This window comes from Anopheles coluzzii, chromosome 2, assembly GCF_943734685.1.
Source record: "Anopheles coluzzii chromosome 2, AcolN3, whole genome shotgun sequence".
Classification (NCBI taxonomy): domain Eukaryota; kingdom Metazoa; phylum Arthropoda; class Insecta; order Diptera; family Culicidae; genus Anopheles; species Anopheles coluzzii.
In genome coordinates, this window is record NC_064670.1 from 45,381,311 (window position 1) to 45,400,887 (window position 19,577).

Here is a 19,577-nt window from a genome sequence, read left to right on the forward strand (position 1 = left end):
GTTACACAGTGCTGCAAACCTGTAGAAAATGATTGGAAAGATGGATTTGTTTGGTGAATACTACCTATTTGCTGGGAACTGGTTCTGGTTACGGTCGCTTATTTATAAGAAAAAAGGGAAGAAAGGAAAAACAGAGAGATACGGAGATAAGTTTTAAGACAGAGTCCCAATTAAGCTTGATATTATACAACCTATTGAATTTTACAAGTGATTGTTGGTTGTTATTATTTTATTGTTCTAAGAATATGTGCTCCAACCCATCAAGAAAACATCTTGCACAGAGTTTGATTTAGTACGACTCTATACAAACCGCTGGAACTAATTAGACCTAAGACTAATTTCGAAATGTTCTATTTGGTCTGTGCAAGGATCTCGCACTGCCTGCCTCATAGAAACGTTCCCTACCTGTTCATAATACAACAAGACGTCATTGAGTCAACAGCATGATGATTTCCACAGAAGCGAAGCCGTGGGGTAGATCTACTTGACAAACAAACTCGTTAACTGGATTACGGTGTACTTGTTACTGGTAGCGGGGATTAGTTATGCATCGTGCAAGGACTAGCATCATATGCGTTACTGCAACCTCTTTCCCTGTATCCAAAGGAAGCGCCGTCGGCACTGTGGATAAACTTACTAGGTCGTTTCGAACACATCCGAGACCGGGTGTGGGTCGTGTAGGTTAGTAGGTTGAGAAGCACGACCCTTTTGAAAGGACTTTTCAAGGAAGTGGACGTGTGCCAGTGAAAGATGTGTGGACAAAGAGGTATTGCAAAACTTTATTTCGTTCGTTTCGTTTCATTCAAGGAATTGAGTTATGTACCAGTTGTGATTAGGAATGAAAATGTGTGTAATGTCTTATTTAAACAGTTATAAACGATTTTTCTCGAACAAATACAATCCACACCACGTGTGTGCTGTTTTTCAATTCAACAAGACGTGGTGTTTTGTTTGTCGTTGTTTTAAGTTAAGCATACAATCTTTTGTTGTAACGCAAATCCCGTCACGTTCTTTACTGTCGCAAACGGTGGCATTTATCAGTTCTTAGTTGACTAGAGCAAAACAAAAACAAATTAAGACGACCGAAAATCGAAAGCGCGTTCAGTTATCATTTAATCCCGTCTGTCGCCAACGGGCATGGGTTAAACGTTTCAGATTCCGTAACTCATTTCGATGGGGTGCCCGCTTGTACAGGCCACTGACTTTGGGTACGCTTTAGTTGGTACCGAATGGACATTTCCCGCAGTGAGGGTTGCATGGAGGTGGCTGTAACTTTGCGACACCGAAAACTAATGATGAATTTGTTCTTTTCTCTTGCAGCACAGCAGCGATACTAGCTCGTGCGAAAAATCACGGCGCGCACTGGTGAAGGAGAAGAAAAACTCCAAACGATCGAAGATTGGTAAGTAGCAAGAATGGGAGAGGGAAATGTTGGTTGTTAGGTTCTGCGATTGTCATGCGGCGAACGCTTTTGCGCTGAGTTTCGCAGTGGTGGAATGAGTTTTGTTGCAACTTTCTACTGGATTGAAATGTTGTGGTTGACGCTGATAACGATTGCGTGGGACAAATTAAAATTTGAGGTGAGGTTTTTTTTGTTTTCTAACTTTGGTACGCTCGTTGGATGTTCCGATTGCATTGGAATCGTTGCATTCAGGGTAGTTGTTAACTGTTATACTCTTAATGGTTGAATGAGTGAAACATATAACTACTTTACTGATGACTATCTTAATCTTCTTTGAGTCTATCAAGTATGCTCGACGACTTAAACAAATAGTAAAATTAAAAGCACTCATTTTTCAGTATGCTTTTATTTCCTCCGGCTTGGTGACTGGTGCTAATGGAGCGCGAGTAACGTAGCAGTTGGTCATTCGCAAACCATTTCTGTCCATTTCTGCGACAGAGAAAGTAAATAGATTTGTTGCTCTTCATGCTTGCATATCCCCAAAAGGTGAGAGGGATTTGCCGCTTGCATATCGGTACGATCGATGTCCGCTCACCGGTAAAAGTGGGTTGCACCGTTGCAATTTATCTACCTCTTCGCCACACAAACTCTCGTTTGCGTCACCCAAATGATCGGCCGGCAACCGGCCGGGTGGAAGAAAATTGGACCGTTTTGCTGGCAATGTTTTTTTGTTACTGTTGTTGTTGTTTTACTTTAACGCGGCATGCTTCAAACGAAAGGCATAAATCAACCAGACATGGACATCGGTTGCACCCGGAAGCGGTACGGTACGCCGAACGCCGAGTCCCTGTTTATCTTTCGCACGAAGTGAAGAACACAAAACTGTTGCATGCCATTTTGTCTGCAGCCCTGTTCATCCTGCAGCGTTCATTCCGGCAGTCCTAGACTAGATGATTGAGCTCTTTCGAGAAGCCGAATCGAATAATTCGTCTCTTTTCGAGCGCGTTGCACCGGGGCACCGGGGCACAGCTGGACAGCGTACAGCCTAATCCCGTTCGTGGGACGGGAACGGTTCTCACCATGGTGTTAGATTGTGGGAAATCTTTGCCCGCGGGCATTTCGACCAAGCAGAAATGATCTGTGTGAAGGCGTAACGGGTAAGAATTAGTCCTCCGCCGGAAACGAATGCTACAGTAAAGCGGAAAGGTGAAGCAGGCTGGTAAAAAAGGAAGGTCGAAATCAGAGATGGCAAAAATTAATTCAACAAAACAGCCGGGAACCCGTGTCGATTGTAATACCCATCGCCGGAAGTACGAAGGACGAGACTCATTATTAATTAAATGGCCGGTTTTGTGATAAACAGCAAGCTACACGATGGTTGTGATTTTTTACTCGTTTATGCTTTGCTCTCTCCGTGGCCGTCTGGTGAGGAAATGTAGGAAGTTTCATCCTGGCCGGAAGAATCGGACTAATGAGGATGATTATTAGACGCGCCTTTGGCGAAAAAAATGGATTGCTTTTTCCATATTTTCCTTCACATTTTGTTGTGTGTATACAGCATCGTCGTTATGCAAAACAAAACTCAAAAAAGGAGTTACGCACCGAAAAGGGATCAGAAAATCAAAACGCATACCCGAAGGCTATGAGAATGGTTCGTGGAAAGAATGGAACAAAATAAAACTTTTAATAACCCAAGCAAAGGTCACAGTGGCGGGGTTTTCTTGCATATCTGGACCGCTTTCTTTCGCTTTTTTTCGATCATAATCATCGTGTTTCGTCATTCGCCAGACGGTCGGATCAGATCGGGACAAAATGTTGCCAAAGAAAGAATGATTCGGTATGGCAGTAAACGATTTTCGTAAGTTCGTTGCCGCATTACAAGCGCTGGTGGGTATTTTGATACCCCGTGGATGTGTGACTTGGTTTCACACGCTTTCTCCCAAAACTTACCCAAGAAAATTATGAAATAAGTATAAAAAAAATATCCCTAGCACAATTGTTTCGCCCACAGCAGCAGCCGAGGTAGCTTTTCCTTCCCGCTGGGATTGGGTTGGCCTTTGATTTTATGGTTTACTTTATCCGGCGGCCAGTATCCGGGCAACCTTTTCCCGATCGGTCTAGGGTCCAGTTTTCTTTCTTCTACTCATTCAGATTGTGCTCGCCATGTGGAAAACTCGTCGAAAGAATGATCCCGCACACGCCAGGGGCCAGTCGTTGATTGAAGTTGAGTATAGAGGTTAGATGTGTATGTGTGTGCGTGTGCATGAGAGTAAATGTTCTTCCTTTTTTATCGTATTCCTCGAACTTCTCCGAAGGAAAGTAGTAGCCGGTTGGAAAATCTGTCCCCCAGTAACTCCCACCCTCCGGGCATAACCCGGACACGGTCACAAATTACAGAATAATATTTATTGTCCCTTGTGCCGAAAGGATGAACTATATACTTTTGCAATCAACTCGCTGGGTGGCGGGAACGACAGCACGGGTTGCACATGAAATGGACCGTAGAATAAGTTGACCCTGAACGGACAGGTGGTGGAAGCAGCACGAAACTGCTACCCAGGGACAGCGAAAAGGAAGCTCCTTTCTTCGCAAGTACTGGATAAAAAAAAGCGGGGTTTCTATTAAGAAAAGGGGAAACACATAAAATCAACTGGCGTAATGATTCGCCCCAGAAGGTTGGTTGGTAACACGAGAGCGAAAGCGAAAAAAAACAAGCAAGGGGCAAAGAAAAACGATCCGGGGGCAAATACATTATTATGCAAATTTAGTCCATTCGTTTGGGCAATCGATCATCTGGTCTGGCGTGCCGGGAGCAACGGCAGTAGCAGCAGCAGCAGCAGCAGCAGCAGCAAGTGCGCCCAGCAAGTCCTTGTACGATTGTTTCAATTTTCCGTCTCACTGGTCCAGCTTTTCACCGTACTTGCTCCAAAAAGTACAACGAACGCAGAAACAACCTGAGGGATAGAAAGAGTTGCAGGCGACTGTTTTGTTGATTTGTTTTTTTATGCCGTTGTTGTTGCGTGGAATGTTTCCACGTCGCCAGAACCGGTGGTAGCGGATAGCGAGTGATTGGCAGTTGGACGGATACTTGTTTCCCTTGCCCGCTTTTCCCGCACCACTGGCAGTGTTGTCCCGCAACCCATTTGGATCGCTTTTGCTCGATTGATTGAGTCCTCTTTGTGAGTTTTTGGGTGGGACGCCGGTGTGTGTGCAGCTGTAGCTCCCGGTAAGCACAGACAGTTTATCGTAGCTAGAGACTCCGTCATCGATCCAGCCGCACGTTCGGGCCGGTTGGGCAAACAGTTTCCACTGCCAGCGAACTTGCTGCTTGGAAGACGGCCAGCAAACTAATGGCACAACCGCTGGTTGGGTTGATTGCTTCGCTGAATTGAAAATCTGAAAAATCTAACGTTCGCTTTCACTCGGAAACCGCAAGCGGGATGGAGAAGCCGCCGAGACGAAAAAACTGTTCCATTTTGGTTACAATGTGCCAAATGCCAGGACCGATTTGGTGAGCTTATTGCATTATGTTTCCGGACAAAGATCGTTGGAAGTATTGGTTGGGCAAGGAAGCGGCGTACACTGTTTGACTAATTAGCCAAACCGAGTAAAAAAGAACCTCATGTTCGTTGTGAAATCTGCTAAACTCTCTGGTGCCATTGGTTGGAAGCAAACACTCCGAATGTCCCGGAGTGCCAGAAAGGGTCAGGTTGAAAAATTCAATTCCCAGAGCCGCAGCGCAAGAGGCAAAGGCAAGCGGATGGGTTTGTGCTAAATGACTGCCGTACTACTACACTAAGAAGGAAAGCACCATTTCCCACTCGTGTTGTCGAAGCCGGTTAGGGGTACAAGGGGAATGGAGGAAGGAAGGAGGGGGTAGTGGAAGGTTCCGCGTCTGGAACAAATTAAAAAGAGTTTAAAAATTAATTTGTTTCCTCTTTCCGCACCCACACACATACATTACAAAGCCGCACAAAGTTTGACCTTCTTTGTCGCAAATGCTACTGCCACCCTGCTGGACGCTGGCTGCTGCTGCTGCTGCTGCTGGTACAGTGCCTGAATGCAACGAATCCTGTGGGCGAAAGTCCTTTTTAGCACCACACACACACACACCCGTATGCACTGAACAGCCACTGGCCGCCGCCACGGGCTGGAAAGTTTTCCAATTGCCCAATGAGAGCAATATTTCGCGTCCACTTTCTTTGCTGGGAATTGTTTTCTTTTCACAGAATAGGTCAGCGAAGAAATGCCACCGGGTGGCGGACTGGCAGCTTCTGGTAACTGTCATTCCAGGTTCCCTTTGGGTATGCTCCTGGTGACGTTGTAGGGGGAAGCAACCGGTGTGGCGTTCTTGGGACCGTCGTGATGGATTGTAACAATGTTGCAGGCAGCAGGCGAAGCTGATATGCGGGGATATGCAAATTCATTTCACAGCGCTTGTAACATGCAACCGCAACGGAACGAAATGCGCTGTAGCATGTTGCATTGTGTCGTTTGACGTTTGAGCTAAATTGTTTTTGGACCGTCGCTTCGCTAGCTAGTTAGCCTCAAAAACGGAAACAATGCGTTAAAAGTGGGAAATATGACAAGGACTCGAGTGGCTCGTCTAGCAAATAAAGAGACGCTTTAGTTTGTAGTATGCAAAGTTCTTTTGCCAATTGGTTCATAGTACAATGTCGTTCTAAAAATAATTAAGTGGGTAAAGGAGTGGGGTTTGCTCCGCTCCTCCTGAATAAAAAAAGGAATGGGTTTTGCTAATTATTTTCATGAATAAATTCCATGCTGTGCTGAAGGATCTTATTATGAAAGAGAAAAAAGGTAACCAAGTTGTGCTGTAGTGGCTAAAGTCTGCAACATGTTTATTTTGAGTCTGTAACTGACGATATTCCATAGCATGAGAATAATTCACAAGGCGTCAGCCCTTTTATAACGTGGTCATAGTACAACCAAATTCTGCAAAATATTGTTAATCTAATTTAGTTCTGTAAAATATAGTTCGTTATAGTTAATAAATAATTTCGAATACAATTAACATCTTCTAATCAACTTTTTACCTATCTATGTTTTCTATTGTTTTCAGATAAAAAAGACAAATCGAAACAGAAACCTGAAAAACGAACGTCCGATGTACCCGCACAGCCGAACGTGAAATGTGTCCTTGTCGGAGACGGTGCCGTCGGAAAAACCAACCTCATACTCTCCTACATCCAGGACCGGTTCACACACGAATACGTGCCAACGGCATTCGACAAATACAACGGTAAGCAATACAAACGACGATATCAATTATTTAGTTAATAACTCATTTTTCATTTGTAAATTTATTTTCCTTCATGACATTATATAATATTGTCTGTTTATGCTCATATTGCAAACGGTACGATTTGTTGAAGAACGTAAAGCATCATACGCTAAGAAACATCCCGAGCGCCTAATTACTGACTAAAAGTTAACGTAAAGTGTCATATTCCAAATATTATGCAAATGGCATCTTATTGTTTGCTAATCAGCTTTGGTGTTGTCAGCATTTACGAACGTTACGGAATGATTTTCTCATTCAAGTTCTTCTCGCAAGAACGGTGACATGATATGCGGGTTGCATACTTACTTGGCGCTCGTTAAATATAATTTATAAAACCTCGATACACAGAACCCCCCTATTACCCTTACTCTCGCAGGCTTGACTCAACTGAGTCCGATTTGTTCGAATCAGTCGGGTGTAAATCGTACTTACTGCAATCCCTGCCGACTGTGATATTGCGAACATCCAGAGAGAGAGAGAGAGAGAGAGAGAGAGAGAGAGAGAGAGAGGGAAGTCAGGAATCCGGAAACTATTTACACGGCTTATGGTAGGCAACGGGGGACCGAGCTAAGCGCAGCAGCACTCAGAAAGCTACATGCTACGGTCGGTTTTACGCCGGATGTGGACAACAGAACTATGAATGGAAATTACTCATCCCGGGCGAATGTCTAAGGGCAAGGCAGGCCGTGAGTCGGAGTGTGCGGAATAACAAAAGCCGACGGTCCTTAAATCACAAACTCTCGCCTACCAGAGGTCAGCAGGACTGGTTGGCCCACGGGTGTGAGGCTCAACTTTTCTGACTCTTCATTCCGTGTCGCCCGAGTCCCGGCGGTTGTGCTGTTGTGCAGTGTGCAACAGACCATCTTGTTCTGCTGCGCCCGGGCTGATGCTCTGGAACTTCCGACACCGCCCAGCTGGAGCAAGCTGTTATGGTGCAGATAGTGTGGATGAGCGGACGGAAGAGGGGGTACGGTGGATACGGGTGAAAGGAAATTCATTGCATTTTATCATAGCACGGAAGCGAAACGGGGCGGTCAAAATCTGCTCAACTAACTCTGGGATTGGAGTGTACGAAAGCTTGTCTGGCAAAAATCTAGTAGAAGTACTTCGGAAGCAAAAACCATCAGCTCTCGGAATGAAATCTTTACCAAGATGGACAGCCGAAAACGAAGCCAAGGACAAGTTAGTGAGAATGATAAGGGAAATAAAATTGTACTGTACTATCAAAAGTGTCAAAGGGGAGTCCAGTTGTGCCCGAGCTATCGCTAGTTTTTCACACTTTCCGTTCATATTTTAACGAGTTCCTTAACGGGATATATTTTATTCACCTATTTGCATTGCTTATCCTCGCACAGGAAGTGCCACAGTGCACCGAAATGTAAAAAGGGAGTACGTAAAAGAAACACTGTAATGTATAACCTTTTTTGACATCTGTCACTTTCTATTGAGCCTGTTGGTTGTAATGGAATTGATTTTCATATCTCTTCGCCTTTGAAAGCCGTCCCTGGCTTTTGTCAGCGTTTCAGGCTTGCAAGCATAATGCCCGTCGATCGATTTGCACCACACACACTGTACTGTGTGACATGGAACAAGCTTAAAACGGGGATTTTAATGAAACACAAATATCAACAAAAAAGAAGGACACAGATTAAAAAGGGCAATTTATTGAACGCTGCTCGGAAAGATCAATCGAGGGTGCGGACGAAAGGAGGGCGCGTAAATTTTTAATTTCAAAAATGAGTTTTCTCAATTTCCCTTTTTGTGTGTGTCGCCAGCCTGCTGCACAGTTATTGCCCATGTTTTATTGGTTGCCCTTTCGGGGACATTGGCCCATACACTGTCCCTGCCCATGTTTCCGTCCTGCTGGTTGGCGCCCAGGTCCCAGTGGATCCGGTTTTTGTCCGTGTTGCATTCCGTTGCATGTGCTTTTACTTCGACACATTGACACACACACACGAGCGAGCCGCCACAATGTCTCCGCTGCGTTGCCCAAACCCCACGACACGCATGTTGACGTTTCATTATGCAGTCGATGCGTGCAATGTGGTGGACAGGTGTGCATATCCGTGTTTGTGTGTGTGTGTGTGTGTGTGTGTGTGTGTGGGTTACCCGCGCCTCAGTGCCATAAATATTCATGGATGCGTCCGTTGCACATTTTTACCGTAGGTGTGCCGCGTGTTGAACATGAAACACTCTCCCACCCCCCACCCAGACAGTTCCCCGGGCTTTAGGCAAATGAGTAGGTACATGCGGTGGAGCAGTGCGTGCTGGTGTGTGTGTTTGTGTTAGAGTAGATGTGTTTATGAATACTTTTTAACACATTCAACACTCCGTGGCCGGTGTGTGTGTGTGTGTGTGTCTGTGTTTTGCTTCACGGTTTGTGAGCCGTTTACTTTATTACATTCTCACATGCTCCGGGCAAGCCTACCCCGTAGGTATTTTGCGCCTTTCGCCATCCATCGCCAATGATTACAGCCATGTTCATCGCCACCGTTTGGAGGGGTTGGGTGTTTCAATAATCTTTACCATCCAACAACCCAACACCAGCACAGCCAGCACCACCACAAAGAGTGGTATCCCGTTCTTGCATTGTGTAACGAGTGACGACGTTCCAGCAATGGAAAATCCGTGTTGCTGCTGGGCGCGTTCTGTTTTTTTTGTATCGTTCACGCTGATGTTAGTTTAATTAACGCATCCTTGCTTAGTAGTATCCGTTGTGGTAAGCGTTTGGGCTGGTCTGTGGGTTATCGTTTGCTATGCGTTTGCTGCGTTTTTGTGATGGTTGTAGAAATATGGGCATTATGTTTTAAAGCGAAAATCTGGTTATTTAACATTGTTTTTTTACCATTTGTCTCGATTCGAGCTGATTTCGCTTAAAATTTGATAAAAAAAAATAACGGAACCCATGCCAGTCTGTTTTAATGAAATAGAGTAAATTGAATCATAATATTTATGGAGGCAATTTTTATACTGATTCATTTTTATATTGATTTTTTCCTATTGATCGATTTTAACAGTAAGCTGTAGTATTAACTCATAACGAACAACATGAAACAATTTGTATTGAGTTGTTTTACCTTTTGTTATTGAATATTGAATTTTTTTGACAAATTGATATTTTTAAAGGTATTTTTCTGGTTAATTGTAATTGATTTAGTTATATTCTATACATTATCAGAATATGACATAACTACCTCAAACTGATGACAGCAATATCGATAGGGAACACACCCAAAATCGAGCACCAATCTGCAAAGAATTAATAAAGCACATTTCTACGATGGCCTTCTCCCAGTTTCTTTGGCTTCCCTAATGCCTGCGGGTGGTTTTGATCCGATAAATCCGGAAGCGGACGTTGTGGCTCCTTCCGTTCATTTAATGAACGTTGTCAAGAATTTCTAGATGAAAGGCACAAATAGTTGCCAAACAGCAACGAATCTGCCTCGCTCCTTGTGCCTGTACCGCGTGTGTGTGTTGGAGCATCGGCATCGGTACGGTCAGAGTAAGCAACCAGGATCGCGGACCGGATTGTGTTCGGCATGTTGGGAATGTTTGTTCGCAAATCCGGAACCAATAACGGTGGTACGGCAGCATTGGATATGATTTGGTAATACAGCACAAAACGAAGGATAATTGTGAACACCCGTTCGAAGATGATGTTTGGAGACATTAAACCAAGGCGAAGTAAACGTACAAGCTCATTTTATTACCAAAGAAGCGAAGCAACGAAAGCCTTCTCAATTCCAAAATGCCTTTAAAAGGGATGTCATATAAATGTGTACAAAATGTAGTATGACACAACTATGACGATAATGTTCCCTATGGTGTGATGTAAAAGCCGTGGTTCCTTCAACCGAGTGGATAACCTATTGCCCGTATGATTTAAAGTCAGTACACTCGTACAGCCAAACTGCACTGAGCAAAGTGGTGTACACCAGCTGAACATGTCGCCGGTTCCTGCTGCCTACAGCGGTTGATAAGGCTACCGAAACGTGATATATGCTAGTGGAAAATTCTTCACCAAAAACCAATTCTTGATACCGCAGCGAAACGTGATTCCAGACCGATGCAACGTTCCGTACAGCTGCGGTGAGCGGATTGAAATTTACAGCTGCCTAGCGAGCATTATAGCCACCAGCAACTGTTGGTTCGAGAGTTAACCCTTGAAGATGCAGCTCGTACCAGAAAAAGGTGACATTTTATTGCTTCTTTAATCGTAAACTGATACAACAAAAAATAGCCTCGCGATCCAACCAACACATTTTGAATACCTCGATTAGACACACTACTTTACGCGTTCCTCATAAAGCTGCCCAAGTTGGCTTCCACCAAGACACGCACTGCTCGTAAAGAGTAACTAATTTACGAACGAGCTTCCCGCATGATTGATTCACACTCGCAACCACATTACAACGCCATCAGAATGGAATACTATAAGGAGCCTCGAGCAAGAAAGGGAACCAGCAAACACAACCGAAACACAAACACTCCCACGTAAAATGTAAATTTAATTCACCATCACGCCCCGGCCAACATACCCTGCCACCTGCCCCTCAGTGTGAAATATGGCGCAACCGTGATGGCGAATGAAATACAAACAGTGTGGAAAAATATATGAATTGAAAACAAAAATCATCAAAATCGGCCAAATAGGTAAATAAATCAGGTCGGCGTACGCGTGATCTTGCGTGCGATGACGTCGTTTCGACCTCCATTCTCGACATTTTTTAAGATGGGTTTACTGATCGGTTAGCCACATTTTATTTTTTTGGCTTCTAATCGGTTTCTTATGAATCGAATCCAATCACCGGTTTGTTTTGGGAAGGCGTAGTAGTTTCGTTGCCTTCGTTGCAGCGCTATACATGTGGAAGCGGCATTTTAAATTATCAAGATTTTTCGACCGTACCGCACCGAGCCTGCTCCACCAGGTAGCGTGATTGCGTCAGCGGGAAGAATCTGGGCAATCACAGGGGCGGCAAGATGTGGATGGATCTAAATGGCAAAATAAAATGAAGCCACCGTTGGAACGAAATGATCGAACCGGAAACATCAAACAGATCAGCCACTGCCTGAAAAAATATGAGCAAAGGGGAGGGAGACGGGAAGGGTCTTAACAACATTCCCACCAAAACAAACACTTGCGTTCGTGATGTGACGGATCTGCGTACACGACACTGTTGGCACGGTTGTGGTTGTTGTGCATTAGCTTCTCTTTGGACCACGCGCTTATCGTCGATATTATCTGCGCTTCTGGAAAAGCGTGCTCATTTTCAACCCACGTCACGTCGCCGATATCGATAAGACACAGCCCTACTCAGCCCTGCCAACCGGTTGGAAAAATGACGGTGGGTGCAAACAACTGGCAGCAGCAGCAGCAGCAGCAGCCAAAAAATACAAACCCTAAACACCGAACCAGGACGAACGAAACATCCTGCCACCAAAACCAAACACACACACACCGCCTGCGATAAATATCGATAAGCAACGGTGAAGATTAAGACAGATGGATCGCCGGACGGGCTGGGAGGCATCAGACTCTTACCCAGAACGGCCGGCGTATCAACAGGACCGCGGTGGGTGCAGATCGGGAGTGCTAGATCCTCACCCGCTGTGTTTGTTTGTCGCGTCGCGTGCTGTGTTATGGTGCCAGGACGGTCCAGCCAGGCACGGTCAGTAATTGAAACGTTCCTTTATGTTTGTGCCGGCTGCTGCTGCTGCTGCGTTGCGTCCAGGCAGCCAAAGCCATTTGGTTTGCCAGGTCCGACCATTCCATCGTCTTTGCACCACTTTGCCCTGGTTATTGTTGTTTGTGCCCGGTGCGCTCGATTATTTGCTGGTGATACCGGGAAGAGCTCGCCCGAGTGGTGTGGTTATGTTTTGAAGATTAAAAAGAATTGCCTTGACCATTTGGCGACTTCCGACAACGGCCTGGTCCCGTTTTTTTACGGAAGGGAAGGTTGAACATGTTTGCCTGCCTCCTGAGTGAAGGTGCGTACTTGGGGGGAGGGACGGTTTGCTGTGGGCTCGGTGGCATAATGTCCATTCTATGTGAATGAAACCAGCTGTTTGGTTACGGGAGTAGGCGGCGGAAAACAAACACTTTCCCCACTGTCAGGATCGCTCCATCTCGATGGGATACTGGGTAACTGTCAACTGTTGGGTCGGTTGGCATCATGGACATTAAAGAATACTCTCTCTGTGTCTCTCTCTCTGGTACACTAGATAACTGATTCTCTGGAGGGGAATTGTGTACACAAAATATATTTTTACTCTTCGTCTTTTTTTCCGCTATCTGTTTGAGGAAAATTTGTTATGAGATTCCTGCATGTTAATGAAGTACCACCAACACAGCCTCATATTGACAGTTTACATTTTTATTGAAAACAATTCCTGCTCGATATTTCAATACAGTTTTATCTGCATTTAAACCTTTTCAAAAAATTGTATCAAACTCTCGCTAGAAGGTTCCTAGAAAGCTCTTCCAGCCCGCTTACCATCACATCATACCAAGTGCTGAAACAACAAACGCATTCATTGCAACAACGCTCGAAATGGTTTAAAACTATCGTTTGACGTTAGGGTGCTTCAAAATGATTTGCTTACATAAACCGAAGCACCAGCGCACCCTCACCTGGGCCAGGCCCACTTGGCTGGAGGCTCGAGGAGGTACTTCCGTGCCCGCGTGCCATCTCACACCATCGGGCCTCGATAATATGCTTCTGTCAATCAGCCTGCCTCGTTGCACCCGTTTATGCAAATGCGTGTCGATCGAAGGTTGGTCTCTCCGGTGTGGTTCGTGGCCCGATGTCGATACCGCTGGCGGAGGGGAGTTTTTCCTGCTGTTCTTTCCAACCAATGGGGAAAGGTTTAAATTTTCATTCGTTTGCCTCCATTCTCATCGCCGGTGCATCTCTGACCCCCCAGTACAACCACAGCCATAACCGTGGATGGGTAACGACACTGATGCTCGAGCGAAATAATTCAATATCCATTGCAATGCAATCGCATCGCAGCAGCAGCTGACCCCGAACGGAGAATGCGAAATGCGGAGACCACTCGAAACGTCACTCGAGAGCACTCGAGAAAGACGACCTGGCTGTGGCAGTGTGCCCGAACAGCCCGAACGGCAGCAACCCGGCAGCACGGCGTGCAGGAGGGCGGTCGAGTGCGGTAATTGCATTGCACTATCATGCTGCAGCTCGGGTCGGATCGGGTCGGGGTGATGCAACCTGAACGATACAAAATCGATCCCGCACTGCATCATCTAGCCGGTCCCGATGCTCGTGCTGGCTGATGCTGCTCGTCAGCGCACGGAGGAATTCAAATTACGTCTCTGTCTTTGCGTTGGTACAGTGTGCCCGACCGGGCTACCTCCTTCTGAGCTGGGGTTCATTCGGGTTCAAACGCAACCTCAAGCCCCAATCTCTGTCGACCGCAATCGAAGGTGAAGAAGTCGATCACGGTGTTCAGGCCGGCCCCTGATAACGTAGAAAATGTTCATAATTAAGACATTCGCGACGCCGCAAGGATCGCATGGTGGCGATGGGATCGTTTTTTTTGTATTTATCCGCCGTGGTATTAAAATATCATCAGAGGGTGGTGGTTGCACGTTGTACGAACCGGTTGTGCCTTGCGTTGCATGTTATCGCGAATGCAACTTGGTTGCAGGGGGCTTTCACGAGCTGTCCTGAGTCACCGCCGGGCCCTGCAAGTATATCGGTGTTTGTACGACCACCACCTACGCGCTGTCGGCCGGTGCAAGCGGTTGTGGTTTATACCGCACGGCCGTGACACAGTCGAGAAGGTTAGCTTATCTTTATGTGTGCTCTTTGCTCGTTTCACTCTTCGTGTTCGTTGATTGCATCTGCACTTTTATGGATGGGTGAGGTATGATTGAGTCATAAAAAAGGTGAAAATTGGGGTGTTGCACTATGACAAAACGGGCATAAATACGTTATATTGTAAATATGCAATCGATGATCAATATGAACCGAATAACATTTTAAAATTTAAGTTATGCGGCACATGGATAGCTTACTTTACAGACTTCGAAAACTTACTTTACTTGCTTACTTCTTTACTATCACAGCTAATATGTATGGAATAATTTGAATATGTTTGAAGCTTTATTAACGTTTTATTCACTGAACCATCTCTATTATCTTATGCTGTACCAAGAAAGTGTCACTTCAAATATTCAAATATTTTTATAAAACTATATAAAATTATTTAAATAATGCTCTAAATAACAGAAAAAACAAACTCCATAAAGAGCAGAATCAATTTTAAACCCTTATTTTTCTCTTTTTCTTACCGCTTTGTTCGACAAAACTTTTCTTTATCATTCCAAACTTTGATTCACATGCACTGTTCGCTCGAAGAGCCTCATTTCTTTCGATCGGTATAACTTATCTGTAGCAGGGGAAGAAAGTAACAAAAAAAAATCAAGATTCCATCTTCATTGTCACAGCTTCATTTTAGCTTTAATAGAGAAAAAGTCACCCGCCCCCACTGTAATCGATTTCCATCTGACAGCGGGTTCATTAAAAAGAGCCAGCAAGCAGGCAGAGCCCAGCTAGACCGGATAGACGGGGTCGAGAAGAACGAGATAAAGAGTAGATGAGAAAAAAAACACACACACACAATCGAACATCCGATAGCCCGAAATATCCCAATCGCTGCATGCCACCTGTGTCAAACCTAGGGACCTTTGCTCCTTCCGGGAACTCATCATTGCGGCAAAGGCCAACGGCCATCCTCCACACGCTTTCGATCGAATAATGGAGAATATTAAAGGGAAGACCCTCAAACCCAAAACCATGCTCTTTGCTTTGCGTTCGATTGTGGGTCGTTATTTAGATTAAAATATGGATTTTTGGGTGTTTTTTTTCTTCTTCCCTTAAATCTAAATGCAAACACCCGGTCTTGTGGGAGGAAATGGCCGGGTGTTAGAAGATGTTCGTGAAGGGTAAAGGGTGTGAAGGTAACCAAAAAAAAGATTGAAGATACAAAGTTTTGCTAACGATCGTCCCGAGAGAGAGTGAGAGAGTAATAGAGAGGGAAATAGAGAGAGAAAGTGAAAGAGAGAGAACGACGAAGCGACGGTGTTGCGGCGCAATGTGTCGATCATTTTACGACCATTTCGGTAATTGGAAATAAAGTTAAAACTTTATAGGACAGCGAGACAACTATCAACACCGACTACGAAGGTGAACAGATGCACGGTTGAAAGCTAAATATGGAATGAATGAAAAAAAAACGGTTTTTTTGTCAACCTCCTTCTTCATAGGTGAGGAGCTCTCTGTGTGTTGGGGACTGCCTGATTTTGTTTCACAAGTTCAACGCCATAATGTTCGGTTTGGTGGTAACTTCCAGTAGACTCCTAGCCCACACCTTTTTCGCCACTTGAGCAGAGCCGAGTACTCGACATGTTATTTTTTTTCTTCCTCTGTGGTGTTAAACTTTGGCCCGAAAAATATGCCTAGCCTGCACGTAACGACATTCTCAACTTTCATGCCTACCAGCCGGGCATGTTCTGGTTGCAGCTTGCACGGCACACCGCGTACTTGAATTGATGAGCTTGTGTGGTTGAAAGTCAAAAGCACCGTGTAGTGCAGAAGCAAAGGGGCTGCTTTTTCATCTCTATTTTTCTCTCACTTTTCCTTTTCCGTTTCCCGTTTCCAGTGGACGTCAGCGTGGATGGGCGACCGATCGGGGTGACGCTCTGCGATACAGCCGGACAGGATGCGCTGGACACGCTGCGTCAGCTCTGCTACCCCGGTTCCGACGTGATCCTGCTCTGCTTCTCGGTCGTGCAGCCGGATAGTTTCCGCTCCCTGGCCACCAAGTGGCAGCCGGAAATCAGCAAGCTGAAGGGCGTGTCGGTGGTGCTGGTCGGGACGCAGTCCGATCTACGGAACGATCAGAGTACGATCGGCAAGCTGCAGGTAAGCGGCACGGCACGGTGTACAGTGCTTATCAGCGGCTCACCAGCACCGACAGCTGGCCGGGTCAGTTGAGCACTATTTTTTCTAATATTTTCCTGTTTGTTATTTGATTTTCTTCAATTCTTCTTTAGGCTCAAGGAGAAAAACCAATTCTGTTCTCATCTGCCTGGGACTTTGCTCGGAAGATTGGTGCTAAATACATTGAAACATCGTCGCACAAGAAGGTAATTGGAGGGAACTGTTTCCCAATGATGGACTTCATTTCAGAGCTCAGTTATTATCAACATTAGGGGCAGTTTAGTGAATAAATTCAAAACCTTCAGCAGATTGAGCCTCATACAATGCAATTGGTTGAAAGATCTTTCACTACCTACCAATTAGAATGGAAAAGCAGTTTAGAAGCAAATTAGATGATAAAACACGACTAAAACAACACAACAGCCATTCAAGCTTCGCAAACAATTTGCACTAATAGCAACCGTATAAATCACTCTCAATGCTGGACACTGTCCTTTGCTGTCGGTACGGTCTGCATACTTGCCGATATGTTTCCGACACATGTTACAACTTTTACCGTCCCGCTATTAGACGTATTAGCTCATCCAACTGGTTGGAGTTTGTTTTTTTTATTTCTCTCCTCTCTTGTACATTCACCCTAGCATGTGGTTCACTTCCGTGTCCGCATTAACACTGCTCCCAAGCGGTGGGGCGTAATGAACTCGAACCGGGTGGATTTTGTTTTTTTTTTTCGCGTTGGTTGCCTCTTTTGGTAAGGTCATCCTTCACGGACGAATGAAACGCGACCGTTTTGTTTGGTACCATGCCATGCTTGCTTGTTCCTTCTCCACTGCCTCGCCTGTTCTTCACCACACCTGGTCAAGGTTTCACGGTGCCAGCCATCTTCGGCCAGATTGACCCGTGTGTGCTACGGCCAAGCGGCAATAAAACAAGTTGTCAACGAGAGCAAACCCGCAGGTTCCACCAGCGTCCGTCGCACGGGATTTACTCACAGTTACACAAAACGTGCTCTACGTACAAGTTCAGTCGCCGTAGCCATTCATGGTGGGGCCGGTGGATGGCAAGCGGTATGCAAGCAAACGACCTGCTGACATTCGAAAACAGTTAAACCAGCCCTGCTCGGCGGTGGGACAGGATGTTTGGGGATTATACGCCGGCACGGTGTTTGTGCTGGGCGGCATAGCACATCAGGAAGGGAAACCTGTGTGAAATGATGCAGCTGTAGGTATCTTTGTGTATAACATGGTCCACTAACAGTTATTGTTGTTTAGCTGCTCAGGATACTGTATTTATTTGCTAAACACAAGTAAAGCGTTCATAATATTTTATGTCTCATTTATTGCAGGAGAGAACTCAATTAAGTGCAAAAATTTAGAACCAAACGTGCTGTTTTTTTTTTTTTTTGTTTCATCATTATGGCTATCCTAAGACTCTCAACTCTCTCTCTTGTTTCAGGAACACATCAAGGAGGTATTCGATACAGCCATCTGGGACGCGCTGCAATCACAGGAGCACGCCAGACGGAAGCGACCACTGTGGAAGCGGCTGTGCTGCCTTACCTGCTGACTGACCCGTGTCGTGACGTGAGCAGCACCATCGAAAAGAAAATCATACAAATCAAGACTGTCCAATCCCGCTAGGTTGAATGAGTGGTGTTGTGAGCCGTGCTCCTACGACTAAAAAAAACAAACAAACCTAGTAGCACTAGTAGTAGATATTGTAGATAAAGCAACAAAAAACACCTCAGAACAGACATGCAAATGGCAGACGAATAGCTTCTTAACCTGTTAGCTATGCCGCTGTGAATTTGACGTTGTATAATATAAACCGCACGGTGAATGAAAAGACATGGATAGTGAGATACTAGTTGTAGAAAAAAAAGAGAGATAAAAATCAAACCACGGTACAGCAACGATCGTGAAAGTGTGTATTAGGATTAAACTCATGGAAGCAAAGGGGAACGAATGAACGAAGTATTATTGTAAAGCACTGTTCTGTAGTATGCAAAAAGAGCAGCTATTTAATCCAACACCGATATCAGACCGGTACATTGAAATGGTGATTAGGGACCAGCGTCGGAATCGATTGAATAGGTTGGTAGTATTACTGGTTAGCACGATAGTTGTTAGTACGAGTAGGTACTCAAGAGGTTCTATGGAGTAGCGATATGTTCGCAAGACAAAATCAATACGCAGCCGCTTGTTCAATCGATCGAGCTGCTACAAGAGCGACAATTATAAAGAAGAAAAAACAAACAAACAACGCCAACCACACACTTGACTGTATAATACTGTCATCACCGAACGGTACGCCGGTTAATGAACATGAACATTAATATGACTTTGCGCGTATGCGTTTGCCTCGTTCCGAAACCGATGCTCAACATTCCGAAACATGATTCCCTGACGCTTAATCTCCCCACGGCCTACTCAGTCGGTGTATGCGGTTGCTCGTTTCTCGTTGCATTGCATACCCTGCAGGCGCATTCGGGTGTGTCTTTGTGGGTGTGCGGTTCTGCGAGAATCTCTTTGCACGCAAATACAGTCGCGGGAAGTGTTTCGCATCTATCGACTGCCACCGGAAATGATGGAACAGAGAGTGCCCATTAAATGCAACGATCCTTTCAACTGCACAGGCACTTGCAGCGTTGCGCACAGACCAAAATGCTTCCGTCGCACCGTCAAACAATGTGGCGTAAACAGCGTGGCGATGGGATACTATTGTATGCATAGCGCTGGAAAACACCCTCTCCCCGGGAGCGGCAGGACAAACACACAGTGCCCTTATGCTTTCAGGAGGCCGGTTTAAAAGCTGCTGCCGGGTCCTAGGCAACCTTCTGAACCCACAATCCGAGCACACACACACAAACACACACGCATGCAGGTCACAATCGTCTAAGGCAAATGGA

At 45.4% G+C, this 19,577-nt stretch overlaps 1 protein-coding gene across 3 annotated transcripts in view; it reads left to right on the forward strand.

Annotated features, from left to right (window-relative positions):
• The window catches only part of LOC120949101 (uncharacterized), a 252,172-nt gene extending 233,163 nt beyond the window's left edge, over nt 1-19,009 (forward strand). For all 3 annotated transcript variants that reach the window (XM_049607779.1, XM_049607777.1, XM_049607778.1), the window contains exons 3-7: nt 1,321-1,402; nt 6,483-6,662; nt 16,389-16,651; nt 16,783-16,875; nt 18,125-19,009. In XM_049607779.1, coding sequence (XP_049463736.1) covers nt 1,321-1,402; nt 6,483-6,662; nt 16,389-16,651; nt 16,783-16,875; nt 18,125-18,235 — 729 coding nt within the window. In that variant the 3' untranslated portion in view covers nt 18,236-19,009. The remainder of the gene's footprint in view (nt 1-1,320; nt 1,403-6,482; nt 6,663-16,388; nt 16,652-16,782; nt 16,876-18,124) is intronic.
• Nucleotides 19,010-19,577: the final 568 nt, after the last annotated feature.